We start from the raw sequence: 22711 nt of genomic DNA, 5'->3' as shown, positions 1-22711 counted from the left end.
TAAAAAAACAACTTCCTCTTTTAAAACCAACATGAAAACCCAGTATCTGTATGTCCAGTCCAGGCAATTCCGACCTCTTTATCTAGCACTTCCTCTTGGCACAGGGGGGCATCACCACTGCGTGTGTGTGTTTGTGTGTCTCCGTATGATGATGGGTTGCCTGAATGGGTGAAGTTCCAAGTCACAACCTTCCAGACTGCACTTCTTCCATTTTCCACATCCCTATGAACTGGCGCTACAGCTTTCCTTCCGGCTGCATGTAGACACATGGCATTTTTAATTGTAAATGATTAAAAACTTTAAAAACACAACGGTCCACCCCAGCTGCTGCTAAACCTCCAGAAATTAGCACAAGTCTCCAGATGACTGCTGAAAGCAATACTGGAGGCTTTAATGACGTGGTATTATTATGAAAACGATTTGAAACAATATTGAGATTAAAAAAAAATAATCAGCAATAGTTCCAGGCAGAGTAGGCAGCCCAAAATAAGACCCGAATAGGAAAAAGCATGAAGTTTAAGGTTGCCGTTTGGGAGGCCGGTGGAAACACACTACTTATCTAGACTAAAATTCTGAATATTTCTATTTGTTTCACGGGCACAGGCGAGCGGAGAAACAACCCAATCCCCTAAAGTTCAGGCTGCTTCACTCTAGCCGTTTCTAACTCTTTGCTTCCTCTACCATAAAGGACACATCATCGGAGCCCAGTTGATCCGGACGTTTTATTGGTTCGGCGGAAGAGCTCCTTCCGGCAAAGTTGTTATTTTTAAAAATAATAAAATCCTGTATTTCCTTCATATTGCCCTTGCTCCAATAATAGCCACTCTGTATACAAAATGACAATCAGTGCGTAAAGAAAGTAGAGGGAAAACAAAACGACACACAACACCGGAAATACTCGTAAAGACGCGGGTGTTGGTCAGAGGAAGTCCCGCCTCCCGTTCTGTGCTGCGTGTGCACTAGCTGGCGGCTACGGTAGCCGCGCCGGGTCATTTCTGGTCTTTCTTTCAGAGTGAGAGACAGCGATGGCTCCCAAGGGCGGCAGTGGCAGCGGCGGGGCTCGGCAGCAGTCGGAAGAAGAGCTGCTTCTGCAGGATTTTAGCCGCAATCTCTCGGCCAAGTCTTCGGCACTCTTCTTCGGCAATGCGTTCATCGTCTCTGCTATCCCCATCTGTGAGTGGGGAGGCTGGTGAAGTGGGGGCGGCGGTAGGCAGTGCTGGGCGACTGATTGGGTCGCTCCTCTTTCCCTGGTGAGGCTTCTCTGCCTTTCTCAGCTGCCAGGCAGACAGGAATTCAACAGGCGATGCTTCTCCGCTTGTGGAGGTGTGATGCTATCAGGGGTGGTGGCTTCACCACCCTGCTCTTTATACAGCAGCTAAAGGCATAAGGGTCATAAATGGCTCATAGAACAAATCAATCCAGAATTTTCACTCGAGGCAGAAATGACCAGGCTCAAACTATCATACTTCGGACACATTATGTGAAAACCGAGCTTCCTTGAGAAGTCCATAATGCTGGGGAAAGTGGAAGGAAAGGGAAGAAGAGGACGACCAGCAGCAAAATTGTTGATTATGACAGCAATGAATGCACCACTGAGAGAGCTTAAAGGCCAAGTTGAAGACAGATCATCCTAGAGAGAATCTATCTGTGTGGTCATTAAGAGTCAACACTGACTTGATGGTACTTAATTGATCAATCAATCAATCAATCAAAGGCATAAGAGCCCAGAAAAAACAAAAGGCAGTGACCTTGGGGGCAAGTCAGGGTTGGGTTGGAGAGAAATACTCATGGCAGCTGTGTAGGAAGTTGTCAGATGGATCCACTGGTCTGACACTGTAGAAGGTAAACTCCTATACAATGTGACAAGCCTTTGCCCAGTTAGGTAAGTTTCTAATGCAGCACCAAAGCAAGCCTTTCAAAAGGTTTGTGTTTCATCCTAGGTTATTATTGATTACACCGACTGGCTGAATATGATGAGGAAAATTACTCCAAGTAGTCTTAATGCAATTAAAAGAACAAGTTAGGCATTGCCAAACTTGTCCTTTCAATTGCTTTGAGTAAGTCTCTTCTTGTCAGCCACTTGACAGCAGCTCTCCAAAGTTTAGGCTGAAGCCTTCTGTGAGCAGTGCCAGGGATTGAACCTGGGCCCTTGTGCATGCAGAACACATGCTCTACCACGGAGTTATGGACTTTCTGCTACAGTCTAGATTGGGAACACATTCCATTTTTCTCTGTGAATATTTGGAGGGGACTATTGCCAACCCTGCCTTTGCATAGCAAAATATTTTTTGGGAAGAAGAAGGAATAATATGTGGGTTCAGGATGGCACTACATCCTCCTTCTAGGAAGCTGTGTTGCAGTGTCCCATCTGTACATTATGCTGCTCACATAGCAGTGAACTATATGTTGTATGTATAATCTTTCTTTTCTAGCGGCCTTTAAGGTCTCTCAGTGGTGCATTCATTGCTGTCATAATCAACAATCTTGCTGCTGGTCATCCTCTTTCCTTCAACTTTCCCCAGCATTATGGACTTCTCAAGGGAGCTGGATCTTCACATAATGTGTCTGAAGTATGATAGTTTAAGCCTGGTCATTTGTGCTTCGAGTGAAAATTCTGGATTGATTTGTTCTATGATCCATTTGTTTGTTTTCCTGGCTTTCCATTGTATCCTAAGAGTTGACACCAACTTGATGGCACTTCAATCAATCATTCAGTCAACCAATAATCTTGCATTTACTAATGTAACTGTTTCATATGGAATCAGATTGCTAATTCATCTAGCCCTGATGTGCCCATGCTGACTGGCTGCACCTCCCCAGACTCCAAGGTGGAGGCTTTTCCCAGTCCTGCTTCCTGAGATTCCTAACTACAGATGCTAGGAATTGAATCTAGGGCCACGTGCATGCAAAATACATGGTCTTCCACTGAGCAATGGGGCTTCCTCATTTGCAGGGGAGGGGATTAATTTTGAGTGTGTGTTGCACTGGGAGCTTTCTGCTTTTAATTGATAGTGGAATGTGTGATATCCCCAGGATAGCAGAAATGCTGCAGTCTGGTAGGACCCCACAGATGTACATTTTCCAGGTTCATCATAGAAATTTTGTTGACCTGGGGCTTTGAAAAAAAAAAGCCTTTACAAATATTTAGTCTGGAAAGTGGTACTTTATGTTGCGCTGTAGGCATTTTTCCAGCTCAATGATGATTTAAGAGTGGCAGAATGAGATGAAACTGATGAAATATTAGTTGACCCCATGTAAGATTATAAGAGTGGCTGAAGACCAGTGATTTTGTGGTTGGCAAGAGGTGACAGTGGATTATTATTATTATTATTATTAATATTAATAATTCAATTTCTATACCGCCCTTCCAAAAATGGCTCAGGGCGGTTTCCACAGAGAAATAATAAATAAATAAGATGGCTCCCTGTTCCCAAAGGGCTCACATTCTAAAAAGAAACACAAGATAGACACCAGCAACAGTCACTGGAGGTCCTGTGCTGGGGGTGGATAGGGCCAGTTACTCTCCCCCTGCTCAATAAAGAGAATCACCATGGTAAAAGGTGCCTCTTTGCCCAGTTAGCAGGGGCTTGATGTGACTCAATCAGGGATTGATGTGACTCAAACAAAATTGGACTAGGGTGTGTGCGTGTGTACAGTATGGTAATCATAACATATGGAAAAAACAAAAAAGAATTCATACCAGTTTATAAAACTTAGCAGACCACTAGGTGGCAATGCTGTCTCTTTGTTAGGTTTCACTATGTTGGTTGTCTGTGATTAGAGTATATTTTAAAACCAAAGCAAAACCCAAACACTCCAAATCAGTTCTGTGCAATGCTTCTGGAACCACTCCTGGCCATATGCATGCCCATGATTGTGTGGAAAATCTAATCCCTGTAGCTCCCATGATCCAGCAGTGGTTTCCATAATCAGCAGTGTGTTTTGTTTTTAGTTCTTGTTGTGTTAAAAAAAAAGAACTGCAACAAATCAGCCATCAGTCTGGTGAAGGTCCAATTCACACATTTCCTGCAGGGACAGCATGCAAAGGAAACCAGTTCTGACCTGTGGTCCCTCTAATTTTTTAAATCTCTGTGCAAAATGAGTTTTGTTCTGGGCGGCAGTGTCAAGGAACTGTGTGCACACATGCATTCAGAGTGGGGCCTTCCTAATACAACCTGAGCGGGATCTAAAATTAACTGAGCAGACATCAGAAAACTTGTGAGCGTGTGCACATGAGTACACCTTAGAGCAGGGATTCTCAACGTGTGGGTCCCCAGATGTAATTGGACTTCAACTCCCATAATTCCCAACCAAAGGCCACTGGGGATTATGGGAGTTGAAGTCCAATAACATCTGGGGACCCACAGGTTGAGAATCCCTGCCTTAGAGGGAACAGTGGGGGAACTATCCCACACGACAACAAAATTATGGATTAGCTTGCTGTGAATAGGGCATTATGTTCCTTATTGAGGCTAACCACCACTCATTTCTTTCAACTTCAGATGTCCCTTACTTCACTGTTGTTGAAGTGAAGAAATATGAACACGATAGAGTACTTAACTACATTCTCAGACTAGCTGTTACACAACCATAAATGTATGGTAGATGTATGGTTTTGCTAGTTTTTTCTATTTTGAATGAATGGGAAAAGTGAATAAAAATAAGACAAGGCATCAGGTTAGTAGTAAAGTCAAGTTAAATATTTGTCAGTGTCGCAGTATTAAGTAACTCTTAAACCAATCTTTAACAATGCTGAACTGACCATAGAGGCTACCAGAATCTTAACCATCTTGAAAATCTTTCCTTAGGGCTCTACTGGCGGATATGGCATATGGATCTTGTTCAGTCTGCGGTCCTCTACAGCGTAATGACCCTTGTCAGTACATATCTGGTTGCGTTTGCCTACAAGAATGTAAAGTTTGTTCTTAAACACAAGTAAGCATTTAGATGGTTCACTTTTTAAGCATTTTCAGCAGGTAATGATGTGGTTCCTCTTAAAAAAATTAACTAAAAAAGAAAACATTGTGCTGGTATTCAGTGTTCTCTCTTACTTTTCTCATCTGTGTGCGAATTGAATTTTGTTCTGGGTGGCAGTATCAAGGCAGTGTGTGTACACATGCATTCAGAGTGGGGCCTTCCTGCTTCAATTTGAGTGGGATCTAAACTTAATTAACTGAGTGGACATCAAGAAACTAAACTATTTCAGATCAGTCTTGCTGTACTTCTTAATGATCTTCTGGCTTGCAGTTTAGTGGTTCATTGATACAAAAGAGTTCAGGCAGAAGTCACTAAGGACAATCTTGTAAATTTCCTTTAATTGGGGATCAAAATACCTTTTGTGGCTTTCCTTGATTAGAAGAGGACTGGTACACTGACTTTGATCAAAACACGTACATCTTTTTAAGTACAGTTGGTGCATTCTGCTGTCACTGAAGTGATCCCAATAATTGTCACCTAACAGTTGGAGTATACTGTTTGCTCCTGTTTGAATTCATGAACTGTCTGGCTGGACTCACTGGCTTTGTGCCTGTACAATGGGGCTTTCATACCATCTACACCTACTGGCATGGCACGGCACATCTATTGTGACCGTTATAGTGATTTTGTTACAGTGGGGAAGCATTTTGTATGTCTTTCAACTCTTGGACTGGTTCTTCTCTCTTACATAAAATCTGAAATTGAACACGTTCCTTTTCAGGGTAGCCCAGAAGAGGGAGGATGCTGTTTCCAAAGAAGTAACTCGCAAGCTGTCTGAAGCAGACAATAGGAAGATGTCCCGTAAGGAAAAAGATGAGAGGTAATGCCATTTGACTGTCAAATGCGTCAAACACTCCTGCTTGCACAAGATTTACGGTACCTCTCTGCATGAGTGGGGATTTATCTCTGTGGCTTTGAGTTTGTTTGAAACCAGCTTGATTCTGATTCTGTTATGCCTACTTGGCTTGGGTCTAGAAACCTGTGACTCGATGATGATGATAAAAACATGTTCGTTTCTTCTAAGGCAGGTAGTATCTCCAAGTTCTCTCTCAATAAATAAATACCAGGCTCCTTAAAAACATTAATTTTAGCACAAATTATTGCCCAAATGACACCTGAAATACTGCTGCACAAAGATCACGTACACTACTGTAAACTCCTTAGAGAGCTGGAGTCCTCAGATGTCATTGGACTATGACTTCCGTCATCCCCTGCCAAGGCCATTGTGGGTGGGGATGATGGGAACTGTAGTTCAACAGCATATGGGGGCCTAACTTGGATAACTGCTCCAAGGAGTTTAAGGTAGTATTGTGAGGGAGACACTTGTTTATCTATCTGTGCATTAGAAATGCTCTCTCTGTGTATTTTGAATGCTTGGCAGGATTCACTGACTCTTGAGTCTTGCCTCTCAGACCAAGATCCTCATTCTTCATAATGTCAGTAATCGGTAGTGTGAGGCTGTCTCTTGCTGCATTAAAACTGGTAAAAAATTACAAGCTGTGTGAGGTTGTCTAGATCAGGGGCTCTCAACCTTGGGTTACCCAGATGTTGTTGATCATTTTCCTAATCCCTAACAACAGTGGCCCAGCCAAAGGAGAGAGTCTTAACATAATCTGAGAGCCCCTGGTCTGGACGTTGGGAACAGCTCCTTGATTTGTAGGCTTGCAGCCTTGTCTCTCCATTCTTGGAGCAAGCCCCTTCTATTTATTTAAGCCCTGCTTAATTGGGACTGGGTTGAGTTGCAGAGAAAATCCAAATGCATGTATTCTGCATTTTAATAGTGGAGATGACTTTAGTATTCCCCCTCCTCTCTCTTTTTTTAACTGGAACTTGGAGGCGAGCCAGTTTCCTGGCAGAGAAGTATTGCCGCGCACCTAATTTGCTATTAACTTAGAAACTCGAACACCACTTTTGTCTGTATTTGCAGAATTTTGTGGAAGAAGAACGAAGTGGCGGACTATGAAGCAACAACATTCTCTATCTTCTACAACAACACCCTTTTCCTGGTCTTGGTCATCATTGCCTCATTTTTTTTACTGAAGAACTTCAACCCCACCGTGTATCCTCTTTCAGCATGTCACAGAGTTCTAGACAGAAGGGCCACACATGCCCCTGGTGGTATCTGTAGACACTCTTAAGGGGTAGAATTGCAGGGCTGATGGCCCATATAATCCAGACTCAATCTGACACAATTGGAGCAGGCACAAGCAGTTGATTCTAGAATAGATAACTCTGGTGAGTTAAACTTCCCTCTACTATGGAAGGCAGAAGCAAAGATCTTCAATCCACTAAACCCATCAGTAACAGAACAGCCTGTTGGTATGAACCTTGCCACAGCAGAACTCTGTAGATGGTTAGTATTGTCATTCAGGGGCTTTTGCTAGTAATAGGCTACAGTATTGGAACCTAAAAGCATTAATTGCAATCAAAGTATTTGGGAAATTCAAGATTCTCTCTCTTTGAAACCAGTTTGTAGAACTCATTTTTTCAGAACCATTCTAAGAAATGTTTCTCGTTGCCACAAGTTTCCTTGAGGCCTGTGAAGACGGAGTGCCAGCTCATTCCCCTAAGATGAGTTGCTAACTACTAGTCCCATGTCCATAAGTGTGTGTACTAGGGATGTGCAAACAGGTTCGATTGTTAGGGATCGAACTGAACCATCCCCTGTTCGGTCTGACCCCGGACTGAACCCACTCAGCTGTTTGGGGGTTCGTGACCCCCCCAATTTTAATTTTTTAAAACATGCCCCTTCTGGGGGGGTTGCTCAAGGTGGCGGCTGGGGGAGCGGGGCAAGGAGGTTCTCCCTTCCCCCACGGCCTCCTTTACTGCCTGAAACTGTCCATTTGGCTGGCTCGGTCTTCCCCCTCTGGCGCAGTAGCCATTTTGGAGGCTGCCGTGCCTGTGCAGTTGGCATCTGTGTGGCCCGAAGAGCCAGCTGAATGGGCTGGTTTGGGCAGTAAAGGAGGCTGGCAGGGGAAGGGGGAACCTTGGCAGACCCCCTACTGCCTTGAGCAATTCCCCCGGAGGGAGTATATATGTGTGTGTGTTTGTAAAAATAATTAAAATAAAATCAAATCATGGAACCGCCCCCCGGACCGAACCGGACGGGGGTGGGTGGGTGGGGGTTCAAGTGGGTGTCGGACCGAACTGGCCCAGTTTTGTTCAGGTCCAGTTCAGACTTGAACCGGACCATCCGGTTCCGTGCACACCCCTAGTGTGTGTGTGTGTGTGTGTGTACGTACACGCACCCCCCCAAACAATTCACACACACACCACACACACACACACCCTTTTGCCTCTAGAAATGTGTACTTGTGTGTGTACGTACACGCACCCCCCAAACAATTCACACACACCCTTTTGCCTCTAGAAATGTGGGGTGCATAGTGTTCCTCAGATCTGGCTGCCACTTGTGAGGTATTCTGTTCTTTTAGCAGCTATTATAGTTAGTGAGTCTTTGCAAAAATGTACTTAAGTTCTTATTGCTTGTATTTCATCCTTGACGTATTGCTTTTTCAGAAACTATATCCTCTCCATCAGTGCTTCGTCTGGATTGATTGCTCTGCTATCTACGGGCTCTAAGTAGCTGGAATTGTTTGGCTGGGTCTAGCAGACAGAAGGAGGGTGGGGGGTGTTGCCTTTTTATAGTTTGAAAACATGGTGGGTTTTTTTTTACAAAACTGAAGTTAACAGAGGGTCTATAAAATGTAACAAAATTGAGTAAATCAGATATTCTAATTTAGGCCCACAAAATGCTCCTTGTATTTTAACTTTGGAGATTTAAAACTTATGTGGACCTTGAATTCAAAGAATATCAGTTGAGAGGCATGCGAACTGTATGAAGTTCTGCAAGGGACATATTTTATGTCCTTTTTATCAGTCAGTGAAATCAACCTTGTTTGCTGCAAGCAGTGACCGTATCCCTTATAATTTTGTAACCATGTTTGAATAAAAGATTTAAAACAAGCCCAACGGCCTTACACATACACGCTTTGATATGTATCCACTCCTAGTCCTGTTTACAGTTTTCCTGGAAAGGTATGCCTTGTGGTTGTCATTACTGAACGTGATTTCCTCTTCATGGTGTGAAAACTACTGAAAATGTGGATTTCATGTCAGGAGCTCAAGCCTATTAAATTTGTAGCAGTGATCAAGCTTGAAATATTATATACACAGATAGCAAGTGCAGGTGGTTGGGTGGCTGTCATATTGGAAGTAAAATAAGGGTGCCCACAAACTAGATAGTGGCATCTACAGCCTTGCATATGCAGAAGTACAAACCTCTAAATTAAAAGAAATGAATATGAAACTGATGTTGAACGGGCTTGTCCAAAAGTTAGACTGTGGCTTCCCCCCTGCCTCCAGCAGTTGAAGAAACAAGCAGTCTTTGAAGCAGAATCTATTATGCTGCAGTCATGTAATGCCTACACTCACCCACCCACCCACCCCGCCTTTCAATTGTATGCCTGCAGTAGTTTCCTGCAGTACTTGCAGCACAATACTTTAAAGTTAAAACTGCTTCACTGGATGAAATTAAGGATTAACTCCTATTCCGCTGGCAGCATCTGCTCCCTTCTTCCTAACCACCACTGCCTTTAGGCTGATCTGTTTGCTCATTACTGTTTGAAATAAGCTCTGCTCACATTGTATGGTGATGCTGTAACTTTGCTCTGGAAAACAGGTTGAGACATCTTTTGGGGCCACAGCAAAAGTCCCATAGGTTTCTTTTCCTTCCTATCCTCACTTTTCCGATGAAGCCTAGCTACAAATAGCTGCTGCTCCCCTGGAAGAGTGGTAATGGGTTAATTTAGTCCTCATTACTTGCACTAATGAGCTCTAAAAACCTTAAATATAACAAGAGTAGTACCACCTAATGGTTCAGTGGGAAATGATTTGCCTAGCAAGCCAGAGGTTACCGGTTTGAATCCCGACTCGTATGTTTCCCAGACTATGGGAAACACCTATATCGGGCAGCAGTGATATAGGAAGATGCTGAAAGGCATCATCTCATACTGCGTGGGAGGAGGCAATGGTAAAGCCCTCCTGTATTCTACCAAAGACAACCACAGGGCTCTGGGCGCCAGTAGTCGACACCAGCCCGATGGCACAACTTCATTTCAGATGAAGAAACGGGGAAACCTTAAGCATTGGTCTGTGTCTATATCTTCTGTAAGATCTAAAATGCCTCAAATAAAACTTCAGGGAAAATGTACCTCTATAAAGGAACTGAATTAAATATCATTCACGCCCTGCCTCCACCCTGCTGTTGGATACTTTCAGAAGAAGTATTTTAATGGCGATGAAATGCCATGTGCTGCCTCATAAGGCAATACAAGCTTTTGGAACCTGGCTTTAGTAACCCCAGTGCTCTCAAGGGTAAGCAGCTGTTTCTTTTGCCACATGCATTCTGATTAACAGGATTGCTTCTACTGGGGGAAAAAGTCCATTGAAAGTAGTGAGTCATAAAAGCACAGTGCTGTTTTAATCCCAATAATGTAGGTTCTTCACCCTTGCTGCAGATTAATGAATCCAAAGTCATAATTGAGTTTGGTGCACAAAATGCTTTTATTGTGTCCAAGCAGAAAAAGAAGGCGGATAGCAGATCCTAGTATACAGCAGCGGAATTCATTTACACAGACTATTGACTTCATGAAACATGTTAAAATAAAAGGTATATTCATTTTTAAGATCCCATTGCCTTCTGTAGTTAAGCTCTACTCACAGGACTCTCGGATGAAAATTTCAAAACGAGATTTGCTGGATGTTGGAATTATGATACGGAAACTTTGGTTGCATAGCGGGAGCCCCATATAAGCAGGAGCTTCCCGGTTTCCTCTTGTGAGAATACCTTTCTAGGTGTGGAATGTTTGTTGCAAAAGAGAACTGGAAGCTTTTGAACATATGGGGCACTGCAGCCATTCACCCTTAACCAGCAAGGGTATGTGTTCATGAAAGTACAGACGGATCAGTGTGGATCATTCTTCCAGATCCAGTCTCCTATGCAAAAGACTTGTTTAAAAAAATATTTATATACCACTTTGCAACAGCAGTAAAAGGTTTCCAAAGTGGTTTACATAGCAAAGGGAATGTGAATGTGGTCCCAAAGGGACTCACAGCTTAAAAAGGAACATAAGGGAGACACCAGCTACAGACATGGGGAGGGATGCTTTATGACAAGGGACACTTGTTCTCCTCTGACTAAATACAAGCAAGCCACTACTTTCAAACTTTGCCTAGTTAGTAGGAGGGTTGTGCCAATCACCTGGTTGGGGGTCATGATCAGTGGGTAATCAGCAGACATCACTGTAAATCTGTTCAGCAGCAGCAGAGGCATTCTTATACTTAGCAATGGGTCATCGGCTTGCTCTAGCACTTCAATATTCTGGATCAGGATCTTATGGTACAATCCTAAGCATATTTATATATTTACTCAGAAGTAAGACCTGTGGAGTTCAGTGTGACTTGCTCTACAGTAAATGTATAAACTTGGACTTGCTGAAACAAAGGCATTTACATTTTGTACCACGGGATGGTTCTCCAGGCAAAGAGAACTGCATCCTTCTTTAGAACAACAGTTCTTAAACGATCACAGCAAGTTTCCATATGTCACACATATTGATTCTTTCCACAAACGTAAGACAGACAAAATAAGGAGAACTGTGAGATCAACCCAACCAAAGGAAAAGACCATGATGTGTTCTGTGTCACCCACATTTCATCTCAACATATTTCACCAACAGATGAAGTCATTTCATCTCAACAGACTAGAAGCTAGGATGGTGCTTTGCTTCTGGGCCCAAATGATGTTCTCAAACCCAGGGCTGGGAAGAACTTTTCAACTATACCTCATAGGGATAAAGCAAAGAGTAAGAGTCACATAGCAATTCAATACAGCTGTGTAACCAGTGCTAGGCAAATGTGGCAGGCTACCATAGCCATGAGAAGATTTCCCTGTCTGCATATGGCTGCTTTCATTCAGGATCTGGAAATGCAGAGCTGTGTGCAGCTCTCGTTTATTCCTATCTCTAAGACACACGTTGTTGACATGGACCTATCTGGGTGATCCCTCAGCATGTGGCAGCTGCAATTTTGAGGCAGCTGATGCTGATGTAAAGTCACACCTTGACACGCGCATGCAAACTGAAGCACACAGATTTTGGTGTGCCACCATGGGTGCTCAGAAAGCTACATGCATCATAGCATGAGGAAGTGGGGGGAAGAATCAAGCACCACTGTGGTGTGCACATTGGCCTCAGTGCTTGACAATTGGGGCTGATGATGAGTGTGGTAGTCACATGCTGAGAGCTTGGCAGAGATGAGTGAGCTTCCCCAGGAGTCATGGAAATGAACCAAGTCAGTTTCCCCCCAAAGAGGAAAGGTTCCTCATGCGAGCCAATCTGAGGCTTTAAAAGATGGCGCCTGTGCAAAGTGCGGGGGGGGGCAGAGGGAGAGTACTACATATCTTGTTTAGTTAAGAAGCTTGGTTTAAGGGGTGAGCCCTGGAAAATGGGGTGAGGAGAGGAAAAACAATGCCCCGTGGGTACGCTCAGATTCTAGTTCAGTGGCAGGCAGAGCATCTGTTTTGCCTGCAGAAGGTCCCAGGTTCAGTCCCTGGCAGCATCTCCAGGTAAGATGTGTGGAGACCCCATCTGAACCACAGAGAGCTGCTGTCAGTGTAGCAGTACTGAGCTAGATGCACCAATGGCCTGACTCATCATAAGGCAGCTTCTGATGTTCTTATGACGTTCCTTCTCTGCCCCCTTTCCCCGCAAGGTGCAGCCTTTCAAAAGCCCCCATTTGACTCCCATTTAATATAATGGAGCTCCATTACATTTAATAAGGAACCAGCAATTCTCTCTCAAGTTGAAAACTTTGGGGACTCATAAAGTTTGCCGCTCCTTGGAGGGAGGCATTTATGAGTCTCTGAAGTGCACTTCCGAGCCTCACTTGGGAGAATTTTGCCAGCATCCGTAGAGGTTTGTACGTACAGCTCCATGCTGATAAGTGCAGTCTACAAACAAAATTGGAGGATCCAGTGGACTAAAATGTTTACTGGGATTTTGTTAAATTATGATGAAGCTCACAGACACAGTCTTACTGTCCAAACCCCCACACAATCAAGTTCGATAACTGATAACATTACGAGGGAGGAAAAATGAAGAGTTTTTATTTACATCAGGGGTTCTTAACCTCGGTTTCCAGATGTCGTCAGATGACAAATCCCATCATCCTCAGCCACAATGGCCAAAATGTCATTGTAGCTGGGGATGTTGGGTGTTGTAGTCCAACAACATGTCGGGACCCACGATAAAGAACCCCTGACCTACAAGGATATCTGGTCTTCAGAAAATTGCACAGCACTTCTGCACATTATATACATTTATTGTACATTATATCAATTCAGTTTAAGTAATAAAAGTTGTAATAGCCATGTCTACAAGCTGCCAAAAAAGGCAAAGCCGGTTTCAATAAAAGAAAGCAATTAATTATGGGCTTCTGATTTTCCATTTCTGTAGCAATCATCATTTTTATATCAGCTTGACTTACCTATGATTCAATGGGCACCTTGAACAGAAACCAATGGTCTAACCATCGATGTGAACAGAAACAAATCTAACCATCGTCTGGCTTGGGTTGAACCCTGCTGAACCAGGATCGATTTGGCCTACTTGGATTTCTTCCCTGCCCCCTCACTATTCCCCCAGCCCCTGCACGACTTAGCAGGTATTTTCTTCCCAATGCAGTGAGGAAGCAGCAGCTGCAGAGCTTGCCTTTGAAAAAGATGCTCTTGAAAGATGGTTTTTCCTTCCTTCCCCTGCAGTCCTGGAAAAGGCACAGGATAGGTTGGGAGCGGCAGTCTTTCAGAGGCTACTGCCACTGCAGTTCCCAAGATGCCTTTCCCAGGACTTCAGGGGGAAAGGAGGGGGGAAGTTTTCTGGGAGCGTCTTTTCCAAACTCAAGCTGCGCAACCACAACTTCCTGTGTTGGCAGGAAGTTAAAATAGAGCCAGCCTGTGACTTGCCTGTGCCTGGTAAGTAGTGCATGGGTGAAGGGAGTGATGGGGCAGTGGAGAAGGGTGAGCTTCAACTCCAAGCAGTAGTGGCTCGTTCCAATGAGCCAGAGGGCACCAAATAAGCTGCCTCTAGTTCCTGGAAGCCTGAAGGTTGGCCATTCATCAGGTAGAGCTGTGTGGGCGGGTCAATAATTAACCAGCCTGCAGAGCTCTACTTGGCCAGCTTGCAGGCAGAATGGCTCTAATTAACGCTGGAGTGGAGTGGGATGGGAAAGAGAGCGGTGGGAACCAGAAGTCGCTGTGCCTCGTTTGGTGCCTCCCGCCCCCCCCCCCCGGCTTGTGAGGATGAGCTGCTATTGGCTACAAATTGAAGCAGCAACTTTGAACTGAGTTGAAACCAAGCAGGAACCTCCCTGAAGCTCTGGATCGAATTGGAGATTCCTCCAGAGCATTGAGACAAATCCTGAGTCAAGTCTACTGCTTCGCACAGCCCTAATAATTTGGTAGTTAATTCTATGACTTTGAATGGAAAGCCCTTTTTCAGCCAGAGCCCAAACTGGACTAACCTAGAGCAAAATTCTGCATTAAAAAATGCAGCTGGAAAAAAAATCTGGAACGTATTCATCCTTGAGAAAGCTTTGAGAATCTTTACACTTGAAATAGTCTGTTTTGCATCTTTATCCTAAAGCTTTTACCTGTATCTGGCTTTTGTTCATTGAAAAAATATATCTGTACATCCTTCTTTTGATTTCCAAGTACCTAAAGCTTAGAAATCTTTATTGTTTCTTTACAAGTGTATTTTCACTCCGTAAATAGGGAGTACTAAGATGAAAGTAACAGGGCACAATCCAGAAGGAGGTTCTCCGGCGCAAGCCCCATCAACATGAATGGCACTGCACTGCTGTGCATGTCTCATTTCAATGGGGCTTGCTCAGGAGAACTTCCCATTGGAAGGTTTCCATTTAGTCCAGGAGCAGTTGAGTCAAAACCAAGAAAGAGCAAAGACAACCTCAGTTCTTCAGAGAGATCAGCTGTGCTTCTGAATCTGGGCAGAGCACACCGCCTTGAAGGATCCAGTAAACAATAGAAACTGCTGCATAAATCTACTTATAACTGGATAGTATGGTTTCATTACTGTACTATGTACAGATGCTATTTTAGCCATGCAGTCCGGTTTAATCATGCAATGCATTAGGATCTGTAGTCCTTCTTGCTGAAAGGTTTGTTCCCCAAAATATTATCAATTTCATTCACAATGTGGGATGTCATCTTCGGAAGAACCTGTGGACATAAAATATGAAACACACATGTACATTACCCAGGGTTACTCTGTGTCTTTAAAAAGGTTAAACTTCTGCTCATGGGTGTTCACATGACTTTTTCCAGGGCAAGGGGCAAAGCCAGCAAACCAATACCCCCATCCCTGGGAGAATGCCCCACTGAATTCAATGGGCTCAGTCCAGGGTGTGTGTGTTTAAAGATGGATGGGCAGCTGCCCCCCACCCAGTGCCCATGATTCTGCTCCAAAGGAACCCCAGCATTTGCCCACAAACGCTGAATTCTGTGCTGTATCTGAAAGTCCAGGGGTATGGTCTAAAGGTGCATGATACAGCCACCTTGCTGAAGCTAAGCTAGTCTATTCCTAGAAACCCTGCATATTCCACTCTGAGTGCCATGATTAAAAAGATTGTGCCGTTGAGTCGGTGTCGACTCCTAGTGATCACATTCCATGTGATTTTCTTGGTAGGATACAGGAGTGGTTTACCGGTGCCGCCTCCTGTGCAGTATGAGATGATGCCTTTCAGCACCTCTCTATATTGCTGCTTTATTATAGTAAACATTATAGTATAGTAAAAGTGTGCCGTCGAGTCGGTGTCAACTCCTGGTGACCACAGAACCCTGTGGTTGTCTTTGGTAGAATACAGGAGGGGTTTACCTGTGCCATCTCCCATGAAGTATGAGATGAGCTAGAGGTGACTACAAATATATTTACTAGGCTCAGTCTGGGAAGCACACCAGTGAGGATTTGGACTAACAGCCTCTTGCAGTCCAAGCAAACTGCTTCCCCACTGCGCCACCGCAGCTGATGAGTACCATGATAAGAGGACGTAAATATGAATGAATGAATGAATGAATGAATATCCTACAAATGAAGCTCATTTGAGCATGGTTTGAAGATCACTAATGCTGCTTCCACGAGTCACAGAGAGAAGTGTTGTACTTGCCTGTATGGCACCGAGGTTTTCTATGAGTTGTTCTGGATTGGAAGATCCTAGGAGAACAGAACTCACACCCTCATTGCGTAGACACCATGCTGGAAACATAGAAAACATACAGCTGTTGAAGGCATTGCTTGCTGTCAGTGAAGAATGCAGTCCCATCTCTCATGATGGCCCAAGACCTGTTGATCAAGGATGCTTCTGGATGGAGGGTTTTGTCTGAATCAGCGTGCCTGACACCCAAACAACATACAAAGGCTTTCAGCACTGCTGTGATGTCAAACCAGCCTATATAGCACTTCACATGTTAAAGAAATGCTACTGAAAAACTAGGGCATGCCCTATGGCATTCCCTAACATTTTCTGAGAGAAGCTCCTAATGGTACCCTGTGTGGCAAGTTAGAACAGTGAGTCTTCAAAGGAAGGCATATGAACACCTGAAGTGGCTTAATTCTGAATCAGACACTTGGTCCATCTAGCTCAGGTAATTGCTCCCCACTTTTGGAGAAGTTTAGGGGTGGGGCCTGTTGGAAGTGAAGGACTCTGCGCTGTCTCGTGTCTCAATGACAGAGGGGAACAGATTAGTGAGTCAGAGGGCTAGAGGGGTCAAGACATAGGTCATCCCTTCTCTACTGCTCTGACACTATCCCTTTGATATGTAGATTGCTACTCTCAGGGACTTGCTTCCTGCCTGCCTTGCCTCTTCCTCTATCCTTTCTTCTCCCTTGCAACACACACGCTTCTCTCTCCCTGCACCATGTGTGCAGAGATGCAGAAACAATCCCTCTGCATTCAGCTAGCTAGCTAGATTAGAGATCTTATCTCTCCACTTTACTATCTAGAATAGAGTTCACCAATAAAGACTCCTTATATTGACTGGAAACTATGAACTGGCTCCAAGTTTCTTTTACTCTCAGCATACATGCATGCCTTGGCAGACTCTGCTGTGTTTTGCCTCTGTGCACTCTGCTGTAATAGAAGGGTATCTCTTACCAGAGAGAATTCCCAACAGGGCCTAAACATTTGCATGCAGAAGATCTCAGGTTCAGTCTCTGGTATCTCCACGTATGGTGGGGAAAGAATCCTTCCTGAAACCTAGGAGGGTCACTGCCAGTCAGGGTAGACAATACTGAACTAGATGGACTAATGGTCTGACTCGGTATAAGGCAGCTTCCTATGTTCTTAACTTCCTCCAGATACTTTGAGACAGTTTGAGCCTGAGCATTTTCAACTAAGAGGTTTCTATCTATATGAAGTGCCCATTAGAGCTGCCATGCTGGCTAATCAATTACCAACAACTTTTTGGAGGGCAGAAAACGTGCCTTAAGTTAGTGATTAATCTAAACAATAAATATATTTTTGAATCTAAACAAATTAAATAACCGCAACCAAAGAACATCTGCACTTGTTAGAATGCAGGCAATGATGAAAGATGAATGGAGTCATAATATGTAGCTAGTTTTGGTGAAACTTCCGTTGTCATCAAGAACTGTTTTTTGCTTACTTTCAGATTGCAGATCATAAGTTTCTTCCTTCAATGGTTTGAGAAAGCAAGCAAGCAAGCAAGCAAGCAAGCAAAGAAAGCCCAATCAGAACCCTGAACCCAGCAAAATCGGATTTCCAGCTGAAGTCATCTGATTCCCTAGCTTATTCCTCACCTGACTGCATTAGTGGGTTTAAAAAAAAAAAAATCCAGCAAGGAGTGATGTCTCTAGGGCTATTCGAACTTCATAGGCTCATTTATCTCCTACCCCATCATCAGCTTGAAACATTTAAATTGCGTTTTTGGCAAGGCACAGAAAAGACACACAGTTAAAAATGATTAATGGCCTCTCTCAAATCCCTGTGCTGTGTTAACTATATTTTAGCAGCTTGCGTCAATCAGGACCACACAGCTGTTACGAGGGAGCTATGCTACAAGAGGAGGCAGTAAAGGAAAAAAGTCCAGCTCATGATAATTTTATAATATTCGCCCATTCAGCTGTGCTGCTGCTGTCCATAACAGATTTTGTTTTTGCTTAAAGATTATGCAGCAGGTACTATGTTTAAGATGCAGTATGATAGTCCGATGACTCTGTATTCAAGCATTCAGATATTATTTTGGGCCTGCATTCTGATGTCTGTGCACACATACATGTTTTTTGTGTAGACTGTTCCTGTGTTAATTTAAAAAAGTAAACCTGGGTACAGACCCCTGAAATGCAGGATACATATAGGAAGCGTACTGCTATACCTGCATTCAATATAACATGTGAATATCTGTACCTGTGTACATTGTACACAGAATGTATGAGTGTTCACCATAACATGTGAATCGGGCTTTGATATCTGCACTCTATAGACAGGCTTGTGTTACTGCTGGGTAAAGTGCAAGGCATTCTGGAAAGGATAGCACTTTTGCTGCAGCAGCTGGTGGATGGAAATTAGTCAAGGGGCCATAGATCAATGGTAGAGCATATATGTGTTGTACGCAGAAGATCCCAAATTGCATTCCTAGCATCTCCAGTTTAAAAACAAACAACAACAAAACTCAGGTAGAAAGGCTGGGAAGCATGCCTGCCAGAGATGCTGCCACTCAAAGGAGACCGTACTAGGCTGAATTGCCCAAATGGTCTAATTTGGTATCTGGCAACTTTACATGTTCATGTGTTAACATTTGAGCCACTTTGTACATGCATTTCTGATGCTCAAAGCTTTGATAATGTTGGAAGTGAAGGACTTTGCTCTGTCCCTTGCCTCAGTGACATAGGAGGACAGACTAGTGAGTCAGAGGGCTAGAGGATCAAGACATTGGTCATCCCTTCTCTACTGCTCTGACACTATCCCTTTGGTATGTAGATTGCTAATCTTAGGGAGTTCCTTCCTTCCAGCCACTTCCTTCTTCCCTTCTCTTCCTGTTCCTTCTACCTCGCAACATGCAAGCAAGCTCCTTCCCCTGCACCATGTGTGCAGAGATGCAGAATCCATCTGCATCCAGCTAGATAGATAGATTAGAGAGCCTAACTCCTCACTTTCCTGTCTAGAATAGAGTTCTCTAATAAATGCCATATATATTGATTTGAAACTATGAACTGGCTCCGAGTTACTTTACTCTCAGCATACACGCATGTCTAACCAAATCCGCTGTGTTGTGCCTCTGTGCACTCTGCTATAATGAAAAAGGGTTTCTTTACCGGAGAGAATTCCCAACAGATAACCAGAAGAAAAAGGAGCGTGGCACCATCAAGGAAAAATGTATATTGGAACAAAAGAAATGCCTGTGAGGCATCTGAGGAGCAACTCCCCTTGTTTGCTCAAAACGTGGGAGCAGAAAGGATTTTTTCTATTCTATTGAACTATGAACTCCAGCCACCAAGGATAGCAACTTTGTTCCTCTGTACATATTCACTTACCCCAGGATGAGGAAGAAGAGAATCAAGAACCGACAGTTTTGAACAGTTACTTCTCTTTCAGTTCACTTCAATCATTTCAAATCAATTAAGTGTGCAAACAATTCAGAAGTTAAAACAAGTTCAAGGATGCTGTCAAGAACTAGTTTGTGAAGGGAGTATGGGGTGATAGCCCATGGCCTGCCCTTTTCTACTCCACACCTATTTTTGCCTTTGTGCTTGGCAGTTGATGGTCAGATGGCACCTCTTGGAGGCCAGAATAGGGTCTTGGCCAGAGACTGTAAGTTTGAGGCTCCTTATTAAAAATTTGGGGCTCCTTATTACAAGGGGCAGACAAATTCATGGAGGACAGGTCTATCAATGGCTACTAGTCTGATGGCTATAGGCCACCTCCAGCCTCAGAGGCAAGATGCCTCGGAGTACCAGTTGCAAGGGAGCAACAGCAGGAGAGAGGGCACACCCTGACCTCTTGCCTGTGGGCTTCTCAGAGGCATCAGGTGGGCCACTATGTGAAACAGGATGCTGAACTAGATGGACCTTGGGCCAGATCCAGCAGGACTGTTCTTATCCTAGGTATAACCAAGCATGTGAACTGACTCAGATACAGATAACAACAGGATAGTAGAAGAAAAGCCACCAGAGGTCAGGAAAGGCTTTTAAATACATTGCTCAGGGCTCAAAAATGCTGAGCACCTGAACTATTTATAACTTGTCCCATCCATGCCGTGTGTTCTTTTCAGAGGCAGGTTTCTCCATAAGCCCCAAATTTCAGATTGTCTGCGGCCCTAGAAACCTGTGCTTACAAGCTGCTGTTTATCTTGCTGATTACCTTGACTTCACCTAGGCAATCACTTAGTTTGAGTCACAATTCCCTGAAGAAAAAAGGGACTCTAGCTTTTTGTCAATTTATTATTATTATTATTTCTTGTTTACACAGTCAGACAGGTGTTATTGACTGGTTTGTTTTATCCAGACATCGAGTCCTTCCCAAGGACCTGGGATGGCTGAATTTTATCAGCAATACTGTTGGTTATTATAGATATTGTCGCAAAACATAGGTTGTTCCCAGTAAAGTTGCTTTTTGTAATTGGCTGGTGGTGATTTCTGTGGCCCCTATGGTGTTGAGGTGCTCTTCAAGGTCTTTTGGAATTGCACCAAGGGCACCAATTACCACTGGGATTATTTTGGTCTTTTTCTGCCACAGCCCTTCAATTTCAATTTGTAGATCTTTGTATTTGGTGATTTTTTCTATTTCTTTTTCTTCTATTCTGCTATCCCCTGGTATTGCTATGTTGATTATTTTGACTTGTTTTTCTTTCTTCTCGACTACAGTTATATCTGGTGTATTGTGTGGCAAATGTTTGTCTGTTTGTAGTCGGAAGTCCCATAATATTTTTGCATCTTCATTTTCTACAACTTTTTCAATTGTATATTCCCACCAATGTTTGGCTACAGGTAGCTTGTATTTTTTGCAGATGTTCCAGTGTATCATCCCTGCTACTTTGTCATGCCTTTGTTTGTAGTCAGTCTGTGCAATCTTTTTATAACAGCTGATTAGGTGGTCCACGGTTTCATCTGCTTCTTTACAAAGGCAGCACTTGCTGTTTGTTGTTGACTTTTCGACTTTTGCTCTTATTGCATTTGTTCTTAGTGCCTGTTCTTGTACAGCCAGTATTAAACCCTCTCTTTCTTTCTTCAAGTTGCCATTCTTAAGCCATTGCCAGGTCTTGGTGATGTCTGATTTTCCACTTATATTGTGCAAATATTGACCATGCAGTGGCTTATTTCTCCATTTTTCTGCTCGGTTCTTGACTTGTTCTTTCTTGTAGGCCTGCTTTGTTTCATTGGTGTTGAATAGTTTTGCGTTCTTGACCATTTGAAGTGCATCTTCTTCACTGTCCTTGATATTTTCTTCAAGGCCTCTTTTCTCCTCCTCTACTGTTTGATGGACGTGCAGCATTCCTCTTCCACCTGAGCTGCGAGGGAGGTATAGCCTATCGACATCACTGAGGGAGTACAGAGCATGATTGATGGTCATTCTTTTCCTGGTCTTACGATCTAGCGTCTCTAGCTCTGCCTGGGTCCAGTCTATTATTCCTGCACTGTATCTGATAACAGGTATAGCCCAGGTGTTTATGGCTTGTATGGTGTTCCTGCCATTGAGTTTGGACTTGAGGATTTTTCTAACTCTCCTAATGTATTCACTTCCAATTTTTCTTTTAATTTCAGTGTATGCAATGTTATCAGCCTGGAGAATGCCCAAGTATTTGTAATGTTCTTTCTCTTCCAGGTTCTTGATCTTGCTTCCATTGGGCAGTTCTATTCCTTCTGTTTTTGTTATTTTCCCTCTGTTCATTATTAATGCAGCACACTTGTCTAGTCCAAACTCCATTGCTATATCGCTACTGAATATACGGACAGTGTTTAGCAGTGATTCGATTTCTGACTGGGACTTTCCATACAACTTCAGATCGTCCATGTACAGCAGATGGTTGATTTGACTTGATGTTTTAGATGTTTGTTTCTGAGGCCTGTTTTGTTTAGTATTTGTGAAAGTGGAGTCATGGCGATTACAAACAACAGAGGGGAAAGTGAGTCCCCTTGGAAAATACCTCTTCTAATGCTAACCTGCCCAAGTGTCTTGCCATTGATTGTTAACTGTGTACTCCACATGCTCATTGATTTTTTTTATAAATATCTGAATGTTTTTGCTGACACCAGTTGTTTCTAAACATTTTAGTATCCATGTGTGAGGCAATGAGTCGAAGGCTTTCTTGTAGTCAATCCATGCAAAATTTAGATTGCTTTTTCTTCTCTTGCAATTTTCTAAAATCATTTTGTCAATCAGCAGCTGGTCTTTTGTGCCTCTGGTGTTTGGGCAATTTCCTTTCTGTTCAACTGGAAGCTGTTTGTTAGTTAATAAGTGTTGCATGACTTCATCTGCTATTATTCCAGTTAATAATTTGAACATGGTTGGCAGGCAGGTTATCGGTCTATAATTACTTGGAACTGCACCTTTTGCTGGGTCTTTCATGATGAGATGAGTTTTCCCAGTGGTTAACCATTGTTCAATATCACCTCCTTGCAAAATGTGATTGAACTGTTTTGATAGT

At 43.4% G+C, this 22711-nt stretch overlaps 2 protein-coding genes across 2 annotated transcripts in view; one reads left to right on the top strand and one right to left on the bottom strand.

Moving 5' to 3' along the window:
• The first annotated feature begins 944 nt into the window (after positions 1 to 944).
• SSR3 (signal sequence receptor subunit 3) lies at positions 945 to 8944 on the top strand. Its single transcript, XM_053307498.1, has 5 exons — positions 945 to 1173; positions 4809 to 4935; positions 5699 to 5797; positions 6905 to 7036; positions 8497 to 8944. Exons 1-5 carry the CDS (start codon positions 1026 to 1028, stop codon positions 8561 to 8563), a joined length of 573 nt encoding a protein of 190 aa, XP_053163473.1. The 5' UTR covers positions 945 to 1025; the 3' UTR covers positions 8564 to 8944.
• A 1574-nt stretch (positions 8945 to 10518) lies between these two features.
• Positions 10519 to 22711, bottom strand: part of KCNAB1 (potassium voltage-gated channel subfamily A regulatory beta subunit 1) — a 259277-nt gene continuing 247084 nt past the window's right edge. The window contains exons 13-14 of the mRNA XM_053307497.1: positions 16216 to 16304; positions 10519 to 15271 (exon numbers count right to left, since the gene is read on the bottom strand). Of these exons, the coding sequence (XP_053163472.1) occupies positions 15182 to 15271; positions 16216 to 16304 (179 nt within the window). The 3' untranslated portion in view covers positions 10519 to 15181. The remainder of the gene's footprint in view (positions 15272 to 16215; positions 16305 to 22711) is intronic.

Source organism: Hemicordylus capensis, chromosome 3 (genome assembly GCF_027244095.1).
Source record: "Hemicordylus capensis ecotype Gifberg chromosome 3, rHemCap1.1.pri, whole genome shotgun sequence".
Classification (NCBI taxonomy): domain Eukaryota; kingdom Metazoa; phylum Chordata; class Lepidosauria; order Squamata; family Cordylidae; genus Hemicordylus; species Hemicordylus capensis.
Note: the sequence above shows the minus strand (reverse complement) of the source record. Positions and strands in the feature narration are given on the sequence as shown.

Excerpts from the sequence above, each read along its gene's own strand:
- SSR3 (XM_053307498.1), top strand. The coding sequence starts at position 1,026 with ATGGCTCCCAAGGGCGGCAGTGGCAGCGGCGGGGCTCGGCAGCAGTCG. Across the intron at positions 4,936-5,698 it reads AAGTTTGTTCTTAAACACAA|GGTAGCCCAGAAGAGGGAGG; the intron begins GTAAGCATTTAG and ends GTTCCTTTTCAG. Across the intron at positions 5,798-6,904 it reads CGTAAGGAAAAAGATGAGAG|AATTTTGTGGAAGAAGAACG; the intron begins GTAATGCCATTT and ends CTGTATTTGCAG.